Raw genomic sequence first — 18,863 nt, 5'->3', positions numbered from 1 at the left:
CTAATCAAACACACCTGAATCATCTTATCATAACATCAGAAGAGACTCCAACACCTGAAGTTAATGGGTCAGAAAAGGGAGACATCCAAAATATGTACTGTTGGTGTGCCTTCAGGAACAGGGTTGGGAAACACTGGTCTAGCCCAGGGGTGGGCAAACTCGGTCCTGGAGGGCCGGTGTCCTGCACAGTTTAGCTCCAACTCTGATCAAACACACCTGCTTATAGATAATTAGAGATCTTGGACACTCTGATTAGCATGTTCAGGTGTGTTTGATTAAAGTTGAAGCTAAACTATGCAGGACACCGGCCCTTCAGGACTGAGTTTGCCCACCCCTGGTCTAGCCTATAGATTAGTAATCTTGTTTAGTCAATCGTTTGGAGTTTTATAGTTTAAAGGTTAAATATTTATTGCTGAATTACAAGTTCTGTTTTCGATTGGCCTCGTAAAAAAAAGAGAATGATTTCGTATTCTCGGAGCCGGCGCATCCAGAGGCGACCTAGGGTAGCAGAATAGTGAGGGCTGCGTCCGCGATGATGAATTTTCAGCTTTATTACTTCTGTCTTCAGAGTCACACGACCTTCAGAAATCGCACTAATGTTATTATTATTGTTTTATTATTATTATTATTAAAAGTAATAAAGTAATAAAGTAATAAAATAATTGATAGTGGACTTCAGGAGAAACCCCCCTGCTCTCCCCCCACTGAGCATCATGGCCAGCATTGTGGCAGCAGTGGAGTCATTCAGGTTCCTGGGCACCACCATCTCTCAGGACCTGAAGTGGGACAGTCACATTGACTCCATTGTCAAAAAAGCTCAACAGAGGCTGTACTTTCTTCGTCAGCTGAGGAAGTTTAACCTCCCAAAGGAGCTGCTGAAACACCTACACCTACACCTCCGTCATTGAATCAGTCACCTGCACATCAATAACTGTCTGGTTTAGCTCAGCTACTAAATATGACCTCCAAAGACTACGTCGAGTAGTTCGGACTGCTGAGCGAATCACTGGTACAACCCTTCCTACTCCCCAAGAACTGTACTTATCCAGAGCGAGCAGAAGGGCTGCCAAAATTACTCTGGACCCCTCACACCCAGCACACTGCCTCTTTGAACTTTTACCTTCTGGTGGACGCTACAGAGCACTGCGCACCAGAACAGCCCGACACAGAAACAGTTTCTTCCCTCAGGCAATCCATCTCATGAACACTTGATGATAATAATTGTGGAACCAACATCACTACTGCTATACACTTTTATACACATAAACACTTATTTAACAACACACTTTACATGCCAATTTGCACATAACAGCTGCACATATAACGTTGTATATAGTAATAAACACGTACATACACTTGTCAATCTGTATATTTGCACTCACTACTTACTTCTATTTTTAAAAATATATTTATTATCTGTTGTTTGTCCTGTCTCTGTAATCCTGTTGCACTGTAGAAGCTCTGTCACCAAAACAAACTCCTCGTATGTGTGAACATACCTGGCAATAAAGCTCTTTCTGATTCTGATTCTGATTCTAAAAGCAACAAGGAGTAATAATTTCATTAGAAACTGCATACAGTAAGTAATAAATAAATATTTAATGAATAAATATTTCAACAATTTTTTTATATTTAATAAATGCCGTCTTGATGAACAGAATAATTTTAATTAGATTTTTTTAATTAACAGTAATAATAATAATAAAAAATAAATAAACTGACCCCAAACTTTCGACTGGTAGTGTAGATCAGTGGGTGAGTTGTTAATAGGCGGTGCTTTTGTTAAAACCTTTTCTTGGTCGGTCGCAAATCTTTTTAAAGGCATTAAAGAGAAGCGCACATATTAGCCTTACCCTGGAGTTTGTTCACCCTCCGGCTATGATGGTTATGGTTTTATATATATATATATATATATATATATATATATATATATATATATACCCACACACACATACATACACATACAGATATATATATATACACACTACCTGTCAAAAGTCTTGTCGCCTATTCAAGTTTTAGGAACAGCAAATACTAACTTGACTTCTAGTTGATCATTTGGTTTCAGTAGTGGCTTGTATAATAGGCAAAGGCCTCTAGATTACGCTTATTTTACCACAATAAAATATGATCATGTCTTGATTATTAATGATTTCATTAGAACAGTAAGGTCTGACTCTGCTTAGACTAAAGTCTGGTCACTGAACCTTCAATAATGTCCAGTGTAGAATATGTGGTCATGCTGCAGTGGAAACAGAATGAATATTGTGTCTGACTCCATCATGAGCTTGGAGGACTGCATCCATACATCTCTGCAATGACTCAAATCACTGATTAATAAAGTCATCTGGAATGGCAAAGAAAGCCTTCTTGCAGGACTCCCAGAGTTCATCAAGATTCTGATTCATCTTCAAAGCCTCCTCCACCATCTTACCCCAGACATGCTCAATAATGTTCATGTCTGGTGACTGGGCTGGCCAATCCTGGAGCACCTTGACCTTCTTTGCTTTCAGGAGCTTTGATGTGGAGGCTGAAGTATGAGAAGGAGCGCTATCCTGCTGGAGAATTGTCCCTCTCCTGTGGTTTGTAATGTAATGGGAAGCACAAATGTCTTGATACCTCAGGCTGTTGATGTTGATCATCCACTCTGCAGATCTCTCGCATATCCCTATACTGAATATAACCCCAAACCATGATTTCTCCTTCACCAAACTTGACTGATTTCTGTGAGAATCTTGGCTCCATGCTGGTTCCAGTAGGTCTTCTGCAGTATTAGTGATGATTGGGATGCAGATCAACAGATAATTCATCAGAAAATCCACCTTCTGACACTTTACCAAATGATCAACTAGAAGTCGAGTTATTATTTGTTGCTCTTACAACTGAGATTAACAACAGATATCTGTGTCAGATATGTGTAGATATCTTTAGTTGATGATTTCCTGAGCATATTTTTAAAATGAAGAGCTGTTCTCATGTGGTCGACCTACACACACTAACACTGACATGTGTAAGATCATATTTCAGACTAAAGAAACATCCCACAGAAGCTTTCTAGGAAGCAAATCAGCTCCAAGATCTGCAGTGGGATTAAACAGCTGATCCTTCATCTGGAAGTCCATGTTTTTAAACCTGGAACAGGCGCAAATGGAAAGAAAATAAATACAACTCCCATCTACACTCCGGATGCAGATCAAACTCCTGCTTGCAAAGACAATCTCCAAAAAGAAGACCTAGAGGAGATCATGACCTGTGGATCAGCAGTATTATTGTCTAATAATGAGTTTTCCTCTCAGTCCTACACTGAAATATAGATTCATTGCATTTACTAGATTTATTAGTAGCACTTTATTTTGATGGTCCAGTTGAGTATTAGTAGACTGTCAGCTTAATATCTGTCTGCTTAATATCTGACATTTAACTGACTGTAAGAAACTTAGCCCTAACCCTAACCTAACAGTCTACTTATAATCTAATAAGAATTAGTTGACATGTAGATGCAATGTAACTTAATTCAACAAACGGACCATCAAAATAAAGAGTGACCGATTTATTTATTTTTATTTATATTTAATTTAACTATATATATGGGCTAAATTTAAACAAACTAATTAAGTTAAATATTACTAAACTTCCTTTTGTTTAAATTCAGCCCATATAAATAGTTTGCAAGCATTTACCCTAAGAAAAAATCTAGTAAATGCAATTTTCTTTCCAGTGATAACAATGCTCTTCTTCTAGTGCTGGAGGAGGTTTTCATCTGTGTGGTCTTGAGAAATGTTCACCCAGGGTTTGACCTTTCGCTTCTAACAAACAACTCCAGACTGAGCTCCTAAATAAAGCACTGCTGAAAACTCCTCACATTCCCAACGCTGACCACCAAACATTCACTGAGATTTCTCAACAGCAATGAGAGATCGCATGCTTTTCAGACCAGCCGCATCATAAACATTACTATTGTTTAAGCAGCTAGAGTAACGTAAAAAATAACCCAACACAAATTAATGCATTTAAAATAGATATATATTGTATTTTATATATTTAAATAATCTTACATTTTAATAATTTGACATTTTTCTTATATTATTAATAATAAATAAATATATATATATATATATATATATATATATATATATATATATATATATATATATATATATATATATATATATTGTATTTTATATATTTGAATAATTTTACATTTTAATAATTGTACATTTTTTCTATTATTATTAATAATAAATAAATAAATAAATATATATTGTATTTTATATATTTAAATAATCTTACATTTTAATAATTTGACATTTTTTCTTATATTATTAATAATAAATAAATAAATATATTGTATTTTATATATTTAAATAATCTTACATTTTAATAATTTGACTTTTTCTTATATTATTAATAATAAATAAATAAATATATATATTGTATTTTATATATTTAAATAATCTTACATTTTAATAAATTTAAATAGTTTCTATTATTATTAATAATAAATAAATAAATAAATAAATAAATATATTGTATTTTATATATTTAAATAATCTTACATTTTAATAAATTTAAATAGTTTCTATTATTATTAATAATAAATAAATAAATAAATAAATAAATAAATATATATATATTGTATTTTATATATTTAAATAATCTTACATTTTAATAATTTGACATTTTTCTTATATTATTAATAATAAAAAAGTAAAAAAATAAAAAAATAAATAAATATATATATTGTATTTTGTTGCTTATTCTTCAAAGTTTGGAGACCCCTCTGTCATATTTTGAGAACAGATTTGAATTGTACTTGAATTGTAAATTCAAATTTACAAGCCTTTTCTTATGAATTATTAGTGATAGTTACTAGTTTGTGTGTTGTGTTTTAATGCACTTATAGGGGACCTTTTATGCACCTTTTTACAAAATGTAAAATAAGTCTCTAGAGTGTGTGTGTGTGTGTGTGTGTGTGTGTGTGTGTGTGAAGTTTTAGCTCAAAATAACCCACAAATAATATTTTCCAACTCTCTGAAACTGACCCTCTTAGGATTTGATGCTAATTGTGGAATTTTGGTGACTGTCGCTTTAAATTCAAATGAGATTGTACTCTTTTCAAAAGAGGGCGGAGCTACAAATGCCTGTGCTCAGCATAGTGGCAGATTCAAAAGCAATACTAATGTAATATGCTAATGAGGGAGAGATGGACACTACTGGGCGGGGCTTTCAGCCCTTTGATGATATGTAAACAGGGAGACTGTCAATCAAAGTGTTTTTAATCAAGTCTGATTATAATGAATACGATTAATAAATTTTTAACATCAGAAGCTGGTAATAGTCACAAACTGTTGTCACAAACCCCTTTTAAAAGTGATTTTTGCAGAAAAGGTCTGCTTTAAATTAAATCCCACAACGGATTAGTGTGTTCTCGGGTCGAAGAAAACATGACAGAACATGTACATGATCCCGTCTGAATATGAATAATAGATACTTATCAAATTCACTCTGAATCCATTGATTTTCCTTCAGCTTGTTCTCTAATCTATCAGAAGTCGCCACAGCGGAATGAACCACCAACTATTGCAGCACATGTTTTTCGCAGCGGATGCCTTACCAGCTGCAATCCAGTGCTGGGAAACACCCATACACACTAATTCACAAACACACTCATACACTACGACCAATCTAGTTTATTTAATTGCGAGGGAAACTGGAGCATCCGGAGGAAACCTGATCCAACACAGACAGAACATGCAAACTCCACACAGAAATGCCAACTGGCCCAGCCGGGACTCGAACTGGGCCTGCTAACCACAGAGCCACCGTGCCACCCCAAATCCAAACATAATTTCTATTAAGCTCTGATTCCCAATCTTGAGAAAAAGCAGGAAATCCTTTCAAACTGTTCCTGCTGAGATGTATAAAGTCTAAAATCCCAGCAGTCATAATAAACCACCGAGTCTACCGTACAGCCTCAAAACTACTCTAAACCGAGAGATTATGATTCATAAATTACAACCAAACAATATAATTTTACACGCATGAAAAATAGAGGAAGAAAAACAAAAAAAAAAAGAGGAAGTAAAACAAGAAATACACCCCAGATAGGAAGAGAAAAGAAATACGACAGGAAGCGTTCATGCAGAAGCCTATGAATAAAGCTTTAATATATTGCTAAACTGAGCCTCTCAGATCAATAAATCACTCTGAAAATCTCAAGTTAACCGAAGATAACCATGAGTGACGTTAGAAACCGCAGGAGCACAGATATTTTGCAGAATAACATCCTCTACAGGAAGCGTTAGATAGGTGTCTAAAAAAGTGACTAATCTCGCTATGAGTAAAAGCGTCTCCACCCAAAGTTAACATAGCCCTGAATTTGAGTTCAGATCATGACAGTCTGATTATATATATATATATATATATATATATATATATATACTTAATAACAGGTCACATGGGATCTTAAAGTGTCCTAATATTATGCTAGAGTTTCATACAACAGGTTTAAATGCATCCAAGGACAAAATAAAAAGCATTGTAATTAGGGCTGCACAATATATCGTTTCAGCATCGATATCGCAGTGTGTGCATCCGCAATAGTCACAATGCAAGATATGCAAAGTTAAGTTAGGATTATCGATGACCAGGAACCACAGGTTAAAACACATGAGATTTGTGGAGTCACTGCCTAATTTAACCACAATAGAGTGAAAGATGATCATCTGCATGTGTTTTTAAGGCCTTGTGAGCATTTTAAAAGAGTTTAAAGCATTTTAATAGTGCATAAAGATAAATTTCATTGAATTATTAATATGATGAAGACTATGCAATTTTATTTAACATTTTATTATTCAATTACTGTACCCGAACACTGTTCGACTCTCCCCAGGAAACCATAAAGCACTGTTTATTTCACTTTTAATGTTTGCTCCATTGTGCCTAGGACTGTAGTTTGTTTATATTATGTATATAGTAAATTACATATGATATTTTTATGTCTTACTCCCCTACAAAACCATCAGCCCAATTGTAATTAGGCCTGCACGATACTGGAAAAATATGCGGTATTGTTGTTGAGTATTGCAATAATGATATTTCTTACGATATAACATTTTGCTTAAAAAATGGTATATTTAGTGATGTTTTTAAATCATTTATTTATGTAATGATATTATAAAGAGGTAAAGATATTTTTCAGATCTAATGCAGACAAAACAAAATGGTGAAGGTGCAAACATTTCGTCTTTAAAACACTGTGAATGAGTATTAAACTGTTTTTGTTTACGTGTTACACAATATCATCCTCGAATTAACCCTCATCTGATCACACTGAAGTAATTCCCAAAGTGTTCTTGATGGCAAATCTCCTCCCAAAATCACAGCGGCCTATTTGTTAACAAGTTTGTGGGCCTTCAATAAGTTGCTGTAATGTGATGTGTGTTTGCCAGGACAGACTGTACATCGCACTTGTTTTATACAGATTATAAAACCAGAGAACATTTGTTTTAAGTGTAGTTGGTTTATTTAAAAGAAGAGATTTCAAGCTTTATATACTTCTCATGTCTGTGTAGCAAGTACTGGCTGAGATCCCAGTGCGTTTGTTGACCTAGGGGGCTCATAATGAAGCTGCAGAAACTGTCCTAAACACACGTCTGGGCCGAGCCCCTCCCCCGGAGAATCATTAGTCTATAGCGATCAATGATTGGCTCCTGTACAAGAAGGCGGAGCTTAATTTTCCATATTGACCATCACGCTTTTCCACATTTAAAACTATACGAGTGGTTAAGTGCGCCAACATACAGCACCATGGTGCTCACGGCGACCCGAGTTCAATTCTCGGGTCGAGGTCCTTTTCCTGGTCCTTCCCCTCTCCCTGCTCTAAATACTTTCCTGTCTGTAACTTCCACTATCCAATCCAAATTAAAGGTGAAAAACCGCTAAAAGATAAATATTTAAAAAAAAAACTATATGATTGACACGTATTCTACACTCTTTGGAATGAATCTATAGATGGTATTCTATAGGCTGCATCCAAAAATCGCATACTATATAGTATTGTACGTCTGCGATATACATTGCGATTTAAATATAATTTCCTGAGATGATTTAAATAACTCTGTTTGGGAAGAATTCCTCATTTTACATTGCTCGGGTGTGTGTGTGCTTAAAATAAAAGATACGACAAGCACAAATTAATACATTAGAATAAACATAGACATGCAAATGAATTAGACAGTGCTTTATTGTTTTGAGTCTAACAGCACAGAGGTAAAGAAATAAATCAAATGTGAAATAACACTGTAAACAATAGTCAACGTTTGAAGTGGATCAAAACCACCACAAAAATCAAAGTTGTCCTAAAACTATTCATTCATTAATTTTCCTTGGCTTAGTCCCTCTTTATTAGGGGTCGCCACAGCGGAATGAACCACCAACTATTCCAGCATATGTTTTACACACTCTCATACACTACGGTCAATTTAGTTCATCCAATTCACCTATACTGCACGTGTTTGGACTGCGGTGGAAACCGGAGCACCCGGAGGTAAGTGGCTCAGCCGGGATTTGAACCGGCAATCTTCTTGCTGTGAGGCCACAGTGCTAACCACTGAGACACCGTGCCACCCTTAAAACTATTCAACACACCCAAAAATGTTCACTACTGTCTTTACTGTATAAATAAATACAATGAATCTTTGTTAAAGCTACATGGTTTAGGTTATAAGCCCAACTCAACACTGCAGATACTGTGATGTAACTATTGCAGATTCGTACATTGCGATATCGATGCTGAAACGACATCTTGTGCAACCCTACTATACAGTGCGTTAAAAACAGTACGAGTAGTATGTCCGAAAAAGCGAAAAAGGCGAAAAGCAGACAGATGACCTACTACTTCCTACGAAATTTACTGAAGTGAGTTAGAGCTGATCTCCAGTCAGTGTGGGTCTGAACAGAGGAAGGGAAAGGATCCGTCATGAAGGGAAAGATACAGCAGAAGTATGTCTATCAGCTGTCTGGCAGTGTGTGGTTTCCAAAAAGGGAAACAAACCCTCCAGAAGCCTGTGAATCAATGAACAAGCCTCTGCTCTCCAGTTATTCTTAGCCGTTGTCCAGGGTTAACTTTAGACTCCAATAATAATCTGCTGCGGGGGCTTTTTGTTCCTCTAAATTTGACTCAAGTCTGTTTTATAATGCAGCTTGAGCTCAGTATGTTTAAGCATACTCTAACTGTAAAAAAATAGCTGTTAAGTAAGAGTTTCGGTATTTTGTGCGTTTTTGGTTTATTTACGGTTGTGAATTGCATTATGGGATGTTGATCTCTGCTTTCGACTTCTGATGTTGAAAATTCAACTTTACAGTTTAATAAAGAGACTTTTATATACTTTATTTTTATTTCTCTTTTTTTTTTAAGAAAAAACAAGGAAAAAAGATACATATAATAGATAAAAAATAAAATAAATAATAATAATAATAAATAAAATAAGTAGTACAATAAAACACCAGAACTTAAATGAACAGTTGACTGGTCGCATATTTCCTTACAGGTCACATTAACAAATACATATAGAAATCAGATTACACTGTGTAAAGGCATAAGTACAACCCATTTCTCCCAATATTGTAGGTATTTGTCCATTTGTAGTTTTAAAGAAAAAGTCATCCTCCATATTTTGAACATTAGACATGATATCCAACCATTCAGATTGTGTAGGGGGTTCCAGTTGTAGCCACTTTCGAGTCACAGTTTTCGTACTGGTTGCTAGGAGTATTTTTAATAAATACTTGTCTTTTACCATTAAGTTGGCTGCAATATTTCCCAGATAAATTGTTGTAAAAGAAAAATCCACATCATCTAATAAATGGACTTTTATTGACATTTTAGTTGTCTGAAATAATATAATGTATCAGAAATAATATCTAGATAAATAAGTCTGGAGAATGGCAGAACATGTACTGGCAGTTGTGGAAATATAAACTTATATAATCTATATATAACTGAAGAGTTGTTTTTAGGGTGTGACAGACCTTAGAATGTCTTGGTTTCCTGAGCCCTGACTGCCTCCAAAGTAATGCAAACTGTCAGTTTCACAGCACGGCTGTGTCTATTGTCTTCTCAAGCCGGTCAACTTGTCGGACGGTTTCTGTCTCCAGAACATTTAATGCTAAATTGTATTGTGAATGGATACTTATCATAGACTGTAAAATATTTGGACGTAGTATCCGTGACGTCACCCATAGGTTTCTGAACACTGCAAATGAAGCTACAAGTAGGCGCGGCCAACCGTCGCCATTTTGTTCGCGCGTCATTGCATCCAAAGCGGGATACCAAACAAGGGCAAAGAGGCGGAGAGTGGGCGGAGCTACAGACGCCTGCTGGCACTTTGCTTAGACCTGGCAGACAGACTTTACTTTGGGAGAAACGCTTGATACTTTATTACCTGCGACTCGTTTGTGTTCTGACCACATGTGCTTGGCTGTACACTATATCAATAAAGTGTTTAGACTTTTAAAAACACTGTAGTAACACATTGAGCCACTAAGCATTGTTCTTATGACGTTTTTCTACAGGAGGAAAACACGAAATACGTCCAAACACTTCAGATATAGTGTGTGTTAGTAAATGCAAGACTATTGATGAACTCCAGCATAACACTGTATGATAACGCTTCAGATGACTGTTCTAGAGCCTACAGCTAATCAATCTGTCACATTCTGGAGTGCTTTACGGGTCTAAAGAAAAATATTAATGATAAATGATCTTAAATAAAACAAATACATGTATAGAGATGGTATATAAGTATATAACTTTACTCACATGGGAAACGGAGGCCTCGTGAATGGTATGTGAGCACAATTAAATGCACACAGCATCCCATATCATCTGATAATTGTAAGAAATAAGTCCAAAAGGCAGCTGACTGTGTAAAGCCACATAAAACAACACAAAAATACGATGAATATGCCGAGATCAGTGGCTAATCTGCCGGATTTAGCTGAGGTGAAGTGACGGTGACCAGCGAGACCTAGCTGTCACTCAAGTGGCCACGCCCTTAATTATGCGAACTTAATATAACCTAATATAAAGGAAATGGATGAGTTATAAAAAAATTCACCCCCCTCACAGTTGTCATGGAGGGTAATAATAGCTATATGAACCAAAATCGTTCTTTGTACCAGGCTGTAAACACCTTTTTTTCTGCTGTAAAGTTGGCCATTCTAACAGTGGGCTCAATTGCAATTTGCTCTATTATGGAGCCAGGACTAGAGGAATTTTGATGAATTGCAGTTTCAGTTACTTCCGTATTGGCCTCCCGAGGAAGAGCGGGAGGTTGCCGCTTGGTACTTATATGCTGATGAGATTTGAGCTGGAAAGGCAATTTACCTTGCCGACTACAACACTTCATTTGCATGCTTTGTTTTAGACTGTCCACACCTACATGAATCACTGTCTGTGAAATGTATAAAAACCTAGTGCTTGCTGTACAGTAGTTTCTTTCGATGTCTTCACAGCCACGCTGAGTTCTTCTTATTAAAGGATTCTGCTTTGAAGACAACCGAAAGTTCTCAGTTTTTTTGGGCTCGTCTTAGAATTTCACAACAGTTTGGTGCCGTGAGCCAGACTACAGAAACTCACAACAGTTTATTACAAGGTTTTTGTAGCACCAACCCAGACAATATAGCACTGCAAATTACTAAAATTGTCAATAAAAGCCACTTTTTAAAAACTTTTCAAGGTTAAAAGCTGTTGGAAGAAAGATCAAGATCTCATAATGCAACTCAAAGCAGAAATAAATAGGAAAAAATTAAAACGCGAATAATAAAATATGAAAAACTGCTATACTGTAATTACTGGACGTCAGTAAAAGCTGCTGTGAAGAAATAATCTAGAACACATTTCACAACGATTGAATGAAATATCGTGGATTCTCACACACACACACACGCTTTGATTGCTGAACTTTCACGAGTTCACACTTGCAATAGTTTCAGAATAAAGCGTATTTGGCGTGCTGTCTGGGGAGAGGGCTCTGAGCTCGGGGAAGACACCCAAACTCGAGTTATTCCTCTTATCAGGAAACAGAGAGGAATTGGGATTCGAGCGAAGTATTTAGCCCGGCCCCAGAACGCTCCCCCTGGGATTGTAATGCTTAAGAGGTGAGGTGACGGGGTGGTGGAGGGATGCTAAAGTCGTAAGATGCTGCAGGTAAGACAGCTTTGGTATATATAGGGGTTTGGTCAAGAACTGATTGGATAATAGAATAATTGTCAATGACGTATTTGATACTAAAACTTCTGCGCGTGCTCCTCCCCAAATTTGTTTATAAAAAATCACTTCGTCATTGTGTCCTTGAGTAAGACACTTAAAAGGACAGTTCATCCAAAAACAAAAATAAAGTCATCATTTACTCATGCATTACAACCCTTTACGAGTTTCATTCTTCAACTATGGAAGGCAATGGTTTCCAGCTTTCTTCAAAATATCTTCTTTTGTAGAAAGCTGGAAACCATTGACTTCCATGCTATTCGTAATCCTCCTATGGAAAACCTCCTATGGATTTCTTCAAAATATTTTCTTTCATGTTTAATGGAAGACAAAAACTTAAACTATGTATAACCACTTGAAGGCGAGTAAATATTAAATTAAATTAAGATTATGTATAGCGCTTTTCACAATAACTGTCATTCTGAACCAGCTTTACAAAAGATGCACATTATCACATTGCTAGTTAACAGTCGGCGCCAATAGCCTAGTGGTTATGTGCGCCAACATATAGCACCATGGTGCTCACGGTGACCTGAGTTCGATTCCCAGCTCGAGGTCCTTTGCCAACCCTTCACCTCTCTCTGCTCCCAATACTTTCCTGTCTATAACCTCTACTATCCTATACAACTTAAAGGTTAAAAACCCCTAAAAATAATTATATATATATATATATATATATATATATATATATATATATATATATATATATATATATATATATATATATATATATAAAACAAAAGTTAGTTAACACAGGTATACAATAGTGTATTTTCAAAAAGATGATGTCTATGTGTATAATACATTTTCAATTAAGTGATTGGGTGAACAACTATCCCTTAACTACACGTTGGTGAAGAACAGAGACATGTAGACACTGAAATGTAAAACCCTGAATGGGTTGGTAAAGTTGAGGTAAAGGTGATTTTATATTCGCACATTCAGACTTATAATATATAAGCTAGCTGCAAATTCTTAATGGGGAAATCATATTTGCAGCCAATGACTACAACATTGTTCACAGTCAGTTAAATTGTGCTTATGTTGTTTTGAAGACATTCTTATGTGAGATTTCAGACTGAATAAACAATATAGGAACCGCAATCACAAATTGTCACTGAACAAATGTCGAATGAATATAAAACCAACTTTACCTCAAATATGAGGGAAACCTCGCCACAACAGCAGTGTTTCAGTGAGCAAAACCCAACATATTAGGGTAAAGTTGGTTTTATATTCACACATTCATTCACATTTGAACAGTGACAATTTGTGACGTCCTAATATTGTTACCCAGACTAACTTTAAATATTTGGTCTGAAATCTCATGCAAGAATGACTTAAAAAACAACATTAGCACTATTCAATTGACTGTGAACAAGGTTGTACTATAGTCATCAGCTGCTATGATTTCCCTGTAGAATTTAAATACTTTTCTGAGACGATATTATTAAGGAGAAAGCCTGAATTTGCGAATATATAACCAACTTTACCTCGATGTGTTTCAGTGGGCAGAGCAAAATCCAGGAGATTGGAGTAGGCTAAAGTGGGTTTTATATTCGCACATTCGTTCATATTTGAACAGTGAAAATTTGTGACATGTCCTAATATTGTTTACCAATCTAACTTTGAATATTGTGTCTGAAATCTCATGTAAGAATGACTTCACCACAGAATTAGCACCATTTAATTGACTATAAACAATATTGATAGTCATTGGCTGCTAATGTGATTTAATATGAATGCTTTTTCTTAAATGAGAAAGCCTGAATGTGCGAATATAAACTCTACCTCAGTATGGGGCAATACAGTAGGCAGGGCGAAATCCAGGAGGAAAAGGCGGAACTGGCTCTGGATCAAAGCCAGAGAACTTCAGGAAACTTTCGCGGAGACTTCAACAATAAACTCGAAGCTTTTTACGCAGTTTTAAGCACTTTTACAGGTGATGTGAGTCAGTGGAGCTCTTACCCGGACTAGGTTGCTGACAGCCGCCTGCACGGCCGCTACAGGAGCGCTGAGGTCCGGGATGGCTTTCCCGTCCACCTCCCCCTCCTCATGCATGATGACCAGATGGGAGATCTGCTGGGCCACCGGCTCCAGGATACTCTCGATCGTCTTCGTGTGGAAAACCGGCATGATGATCGCTCAGGTGACCGCAGACTCTCAGGGTAAATGTGTATCCAGACTCCCCTATCCGTATCAGAGACTATCCCACTCCAGAACACACACCGACTCCCTCTACAAGTAACTAACTACCGTGGGACGCGACTTCGAGTCTAGCGAATGAATCGTTCGTGTGAGTCGGTTCGTGAGTTGATTCGTACGCGCAATGTTCTTTAAACGAGTCATCAAGACTGACATTGAGGTGAACTGCTCATTGATTTGTTCTGGCAGTGCTCTCACACGGTGATTTTGTTGGTATTTATTCAATCTTAAACTATGAGTGACTTATCCTCTTGCTTTAAAGATATTTTCTTTGGGTTGTTTGATGATTCTTAAGAACACTTGGGCAAAATGTACATTATTTATGTGTTCTGTAAGCCAAGTTTCATATTCATGAACAAAAGTTTAGTGGCTCTAAACCTTTTTTATTTATTCAGAAGTGACCATGACCAATATTTGGAAACTGCTCAGAACTCTATTAGTCCAAAAGCAATGAAAACTGTCTCTTTCTATTCTTCCTTTGTGTCTATTTAAGATTTAACTTCATTACATTATTACTATTATAATTTTTCCCTGTTGTTTGTTTCTATTTTAGTATATTTCTGTGCTGTTTTTATTTTAGTTTTCTTAATTGTCTCTATGTATGTATTTGTATTTGTTCTACAATTCATTCATTCATTTTCCTTCAGCTTATTCCCCTATATATCAAGGGTCTCCTCAGCGGAATGAACCACCAACTTATCCAACACATGTTTTACACAGAGGATGCCCCTCCAGCTGCAACCCAGTACTGGAAAACATCTGTATGCACTCATTCACACACACAATTAAAGGATTAAATGGTGAAAGTAAAATTTAATTCAATGAATGGAGGAGAAGGTACATAATTATTCGTTTGCAAACTAACATATACGTATATTTATTTCAAATTTTGCTATTAACACAAGCTATTAAATGCACGAAAATACACGTATACAAACATTTTATGCACAATGTTAAAGGAGGAGCGTAACTGTTTTAATTGCTCTTTTATTTTTAGACTTAGAAATCACTTATACAAGTCATGAGCTCAGTGAGTGAGACACATACTGACTTTTATTCATTAATAAAGCGATAGTTCAGCCAAAAATGACAACCATTTACTTACCATTTACTTGTTTCAAACCTATGAGTTTCTTTTTTCTGTTAAACATGTGAGAAGATATATCGATTCAATGACTGATTCCCATAGTATTTGTTTTTTTCTACTATGGAAGTCAATGTTTACAGGTTTTCAGCTTATTTTATTCAAAATATATTATTTTGAGTTATTCAGAAGGTCATAAGTGTTAAAAAAAAACACACGAGGGAGAGGAAATCGAGAGTACATTTTAATTTTTGGGTGAACTAACTGAACTAATACCTCTTTAAGTTACCAATACCTGTTTTAATTACTAGGATAATGTTAATAAATGGTAAACAATATATTTTTAAGGTCAGTTTAGTGCTAGCTTTACTATTATTAAGTATTGGCAGTGGCTATTTATAAAATACTAGATAGGTAGGCCTACTTATAGTAGTCTAGTTCTCACTATTCTTACTACACTGTAAAAGAAACACTGGTTGCCTGAAATTTATGTTGCATCAAATGAACATTAGGAGTCAATTCAGTTTAAATGCTGTTTAATTAGAGAGATTACTACTTTAACTTGATTTAAAACAGCTTGAATAACTAAAAACAACAAGTTAGAAACGTGATTAGCTTCATTTCTTATGTTATAATTGAAATAAAACATACATTGTCATAATTATTGATACTATTTTTTACAGTGACAGGCCTAGCTTTTGTATTAAATACTTAACAATACTTGAACAATACAAGTCAATGGGGCATCACGGTGGAGCAGTGGGTAGCACGATTGCCTCACAGCAAGAAGGTCGCTGGTTCGAGCCTCGGCTGGGTCAGTTGGCATTTCTGTGTGGAGTTTGCATGTTCTCCCTGTGTTCGCGTGGGTTTCCAAACACATGCGCTATAGGGGGATTGGGTGAGGTAAATTGTGCGTAGTGTATGTGTGAGAATGAGTGTATATGGATGTTTTTCCCAGTGATGTGTTGCAGCTAGAAGGGCATCCGCTGCGTAAAACATATGCTGGATAAGTTGGCAGTTCATTCTGCTGTGGTGACCCCAGATTAATAAAGGGACTAAGCCGAAAAGAAAATGACTGAATGAATGAATACAAGTTAAGCATATTAACCAAGCCTTAAAGTTTATGTAAAACCTTCTTCAACTTTATCTGTGATCCAGAATTTTTAAGGTAATACTTTCTTCCAGTCGATATTTTCTATTAAGAAATTAAACCTTTGATTGAAGTAAATTTCTTATTACATTTATTTTTTAATGTTTATCTTTTTATTACGTTTAGAAAAAAAATACAAACAAACTCGGCCTTACACGCACAAACATAGGAGTGAAATATTAAAATGATAACAGTAGGCAGACACATATAGGACAGATACAACATATAGTAATGACAATTGTGCTTCACATCAAAAGGCAAAGAAAAGGGAGTAATATAAATCAAAAATAATAAAGAGATATAAATAAAACAATAGATATACATATGTTTTTTGTGAACATTTATTGTAAAACAGATATATACACAGCATTTACAATTATAACCTTTAGATTACTTACAATGGTACCAATAAAGAAAAACAAGAGCACAACAGACTTCAAAACAAACAACGAATAAATAAACATCCACCAAAAACACTACCTGTCTGTAAATGAGATGACGCAAAAGAACTGTTTCTTTGATGCGGCTCTTTGAAACGAACTGTTCAAAAGAATCGACTCACGGTTTCCCACATCAAACTAAACCTAAACCTCCCTGATGACGCGTTTCCTTCTTCCACCAATAAAACCGCAACCGCTGGCGCGCCCGTGCATGCGATTGGCTCACACAAACGTCATTCTCCCTGACTCGCTCCGCCCATTGCCTTTGTAGAGCTTGCAGGAGCAAGTGAGTTCTTCCCAAATGACGTAACGCATTCTTATGCCCAAAAAAGGAGACGGTATTCTGCTGTTCTGGTGAGGAATTCCGAGTGGCGCGAACACTGAGCTTGGCACCGCCCACTCACAGCGCTATTTATGCTATGATTTCACTGTAGTTTTTAAAAAGATCAATAATAAAGAAAACAAATAATTCCCTCACATCATAGTATGGGTAATTAACACTATCTCATTTAGATTATTCTTGTATTCTTTTTTTGCTTGGCCTGGCATTTGGAACCTTTATTATTTCATTTAATAATAGATTATTCTGATAAAAATAAACCATAACATTTGTTCATTCATTCACTTTCCTTTGGCTTAGTCCCTTTATTTATCAGGGGTCGCCACAGCGGAATGAACCACCAACTTATCTGGCATATGCTTCATGCAGCGGATGCTCTTTCAGCTGCAACCCAGTACTGGGAATTTATTCATCAATTCCCCTATAGTGTTTAGACTGTGGGGAAACCGGAGCACCCGGAGGAAACCCACGCCAACATGGGGAGAACATGCTAACTCCACACAGAAATGCCAACTGGCCCTGTTGGGACTCGAACCAGCCACCTTCTTGCTGTGAGGCGACAGTGCTAACCAATGAGCCACCGTGCCGCCCTAACATTTGTTTAATTTCATTTAATGATTTTGTTTATATTTTTATTCATTAATTGCTCATTTAAGTTTAATTTAATTGATATTTTGTTTGCTATTTTGCAAAGGTCGCTGGTTCGAGCCTCGGCTGGGTCAGTTGGCATTTCTGAGTGGAGTTTGCATGCTCTCTCCGGTTTCCCCCACAGTCCAAACACATGCGCTATAGGGGAATTGATGAACTAAATTGGCTGCAGTGTGTGAATGAGTGTGTATGGGTATTCCCCAGTGATGGGTTGCAGCTGGAAGGGCATCCGCTGTGTAAAACATGTGCTGTTAAATTAAATTAATTAATTAAACTTTGTTTGCTATATATCTTGGCATGAATTTATGTTTTAATTGATATTTATTTGATCTTATTGAAGTTTTATTGATATTTCTGCTTGATATGAGTTGTAGCTGTATCTAAATTTAATTTGGTGTTATTTTTGCTGGTATTGTTTGGCTTTGCATGAAGGGCATGTATTTAAAATGTTTTATTTTTGTGCTATTTATGCTTGTCATAACATTCAGAATTGTTTTATTTTATTATAACATGTGCATCAGGTAGTTACTGTTAATGTTTAAAGTAAAATGAATATAAAAAGTAATTACCGGTGACAAAAAAAGTATTATAATCTATCATACATTTATTTTCTTTTCGACTTAGTCCCTTTACTAATCCAGGGTCGCCACAGCGGAATGAACCGCCAACTTATCCAGCATGTTGTTAAGCACCGGATGCCCTTCCATCTCTGGGAAACATCCACA

At 36.0% G+C, this 18,863-nt stretch overlaps 1 protein-coding gene across 1 annotated transcript in view; it reads right to left on the bottom strand.

The window, feature by feature from the left end:
- vclb (vinculin b) overlaps window positions 1-14,537 on the bottom strand; it is a 103,627-nt gene extending 89,090 nt beyond the window's left edge. Inside the window, exon 1 of the mRNA XM_056468950.1 lies at window positions 14,240-14,537. Coding sequence (XP_056324925.1) covers window positions 14,240-14,407 — 168 coding nt within the window. The 5' untranslated portion in view covers window positions 14,408-14,537. The remainder of the gene's footprint in view (window positions 1-14,239) is intronic.
- Between the last annotated feature and the right edge of the window lie 4,326 nt (window positions 14,538-18,863).

The sequence above is a fragment of the Danio aesculapii genome, chromosome 12 (genome assembly GCF_903798145.1).
Source record: "Danio aesculapii chromosome 12, fDanAes4.1, whole genome shotgun sequence".
Lineage (NCBI taxonomy): Eukaryota > Metazoa > Chordata > Actinopteri > Cypriniformes > Danionidae > Danio > Danio aesculapii.
This window is presented reverse-complemented; position numbering and strand designations above follow the sequence as displayed.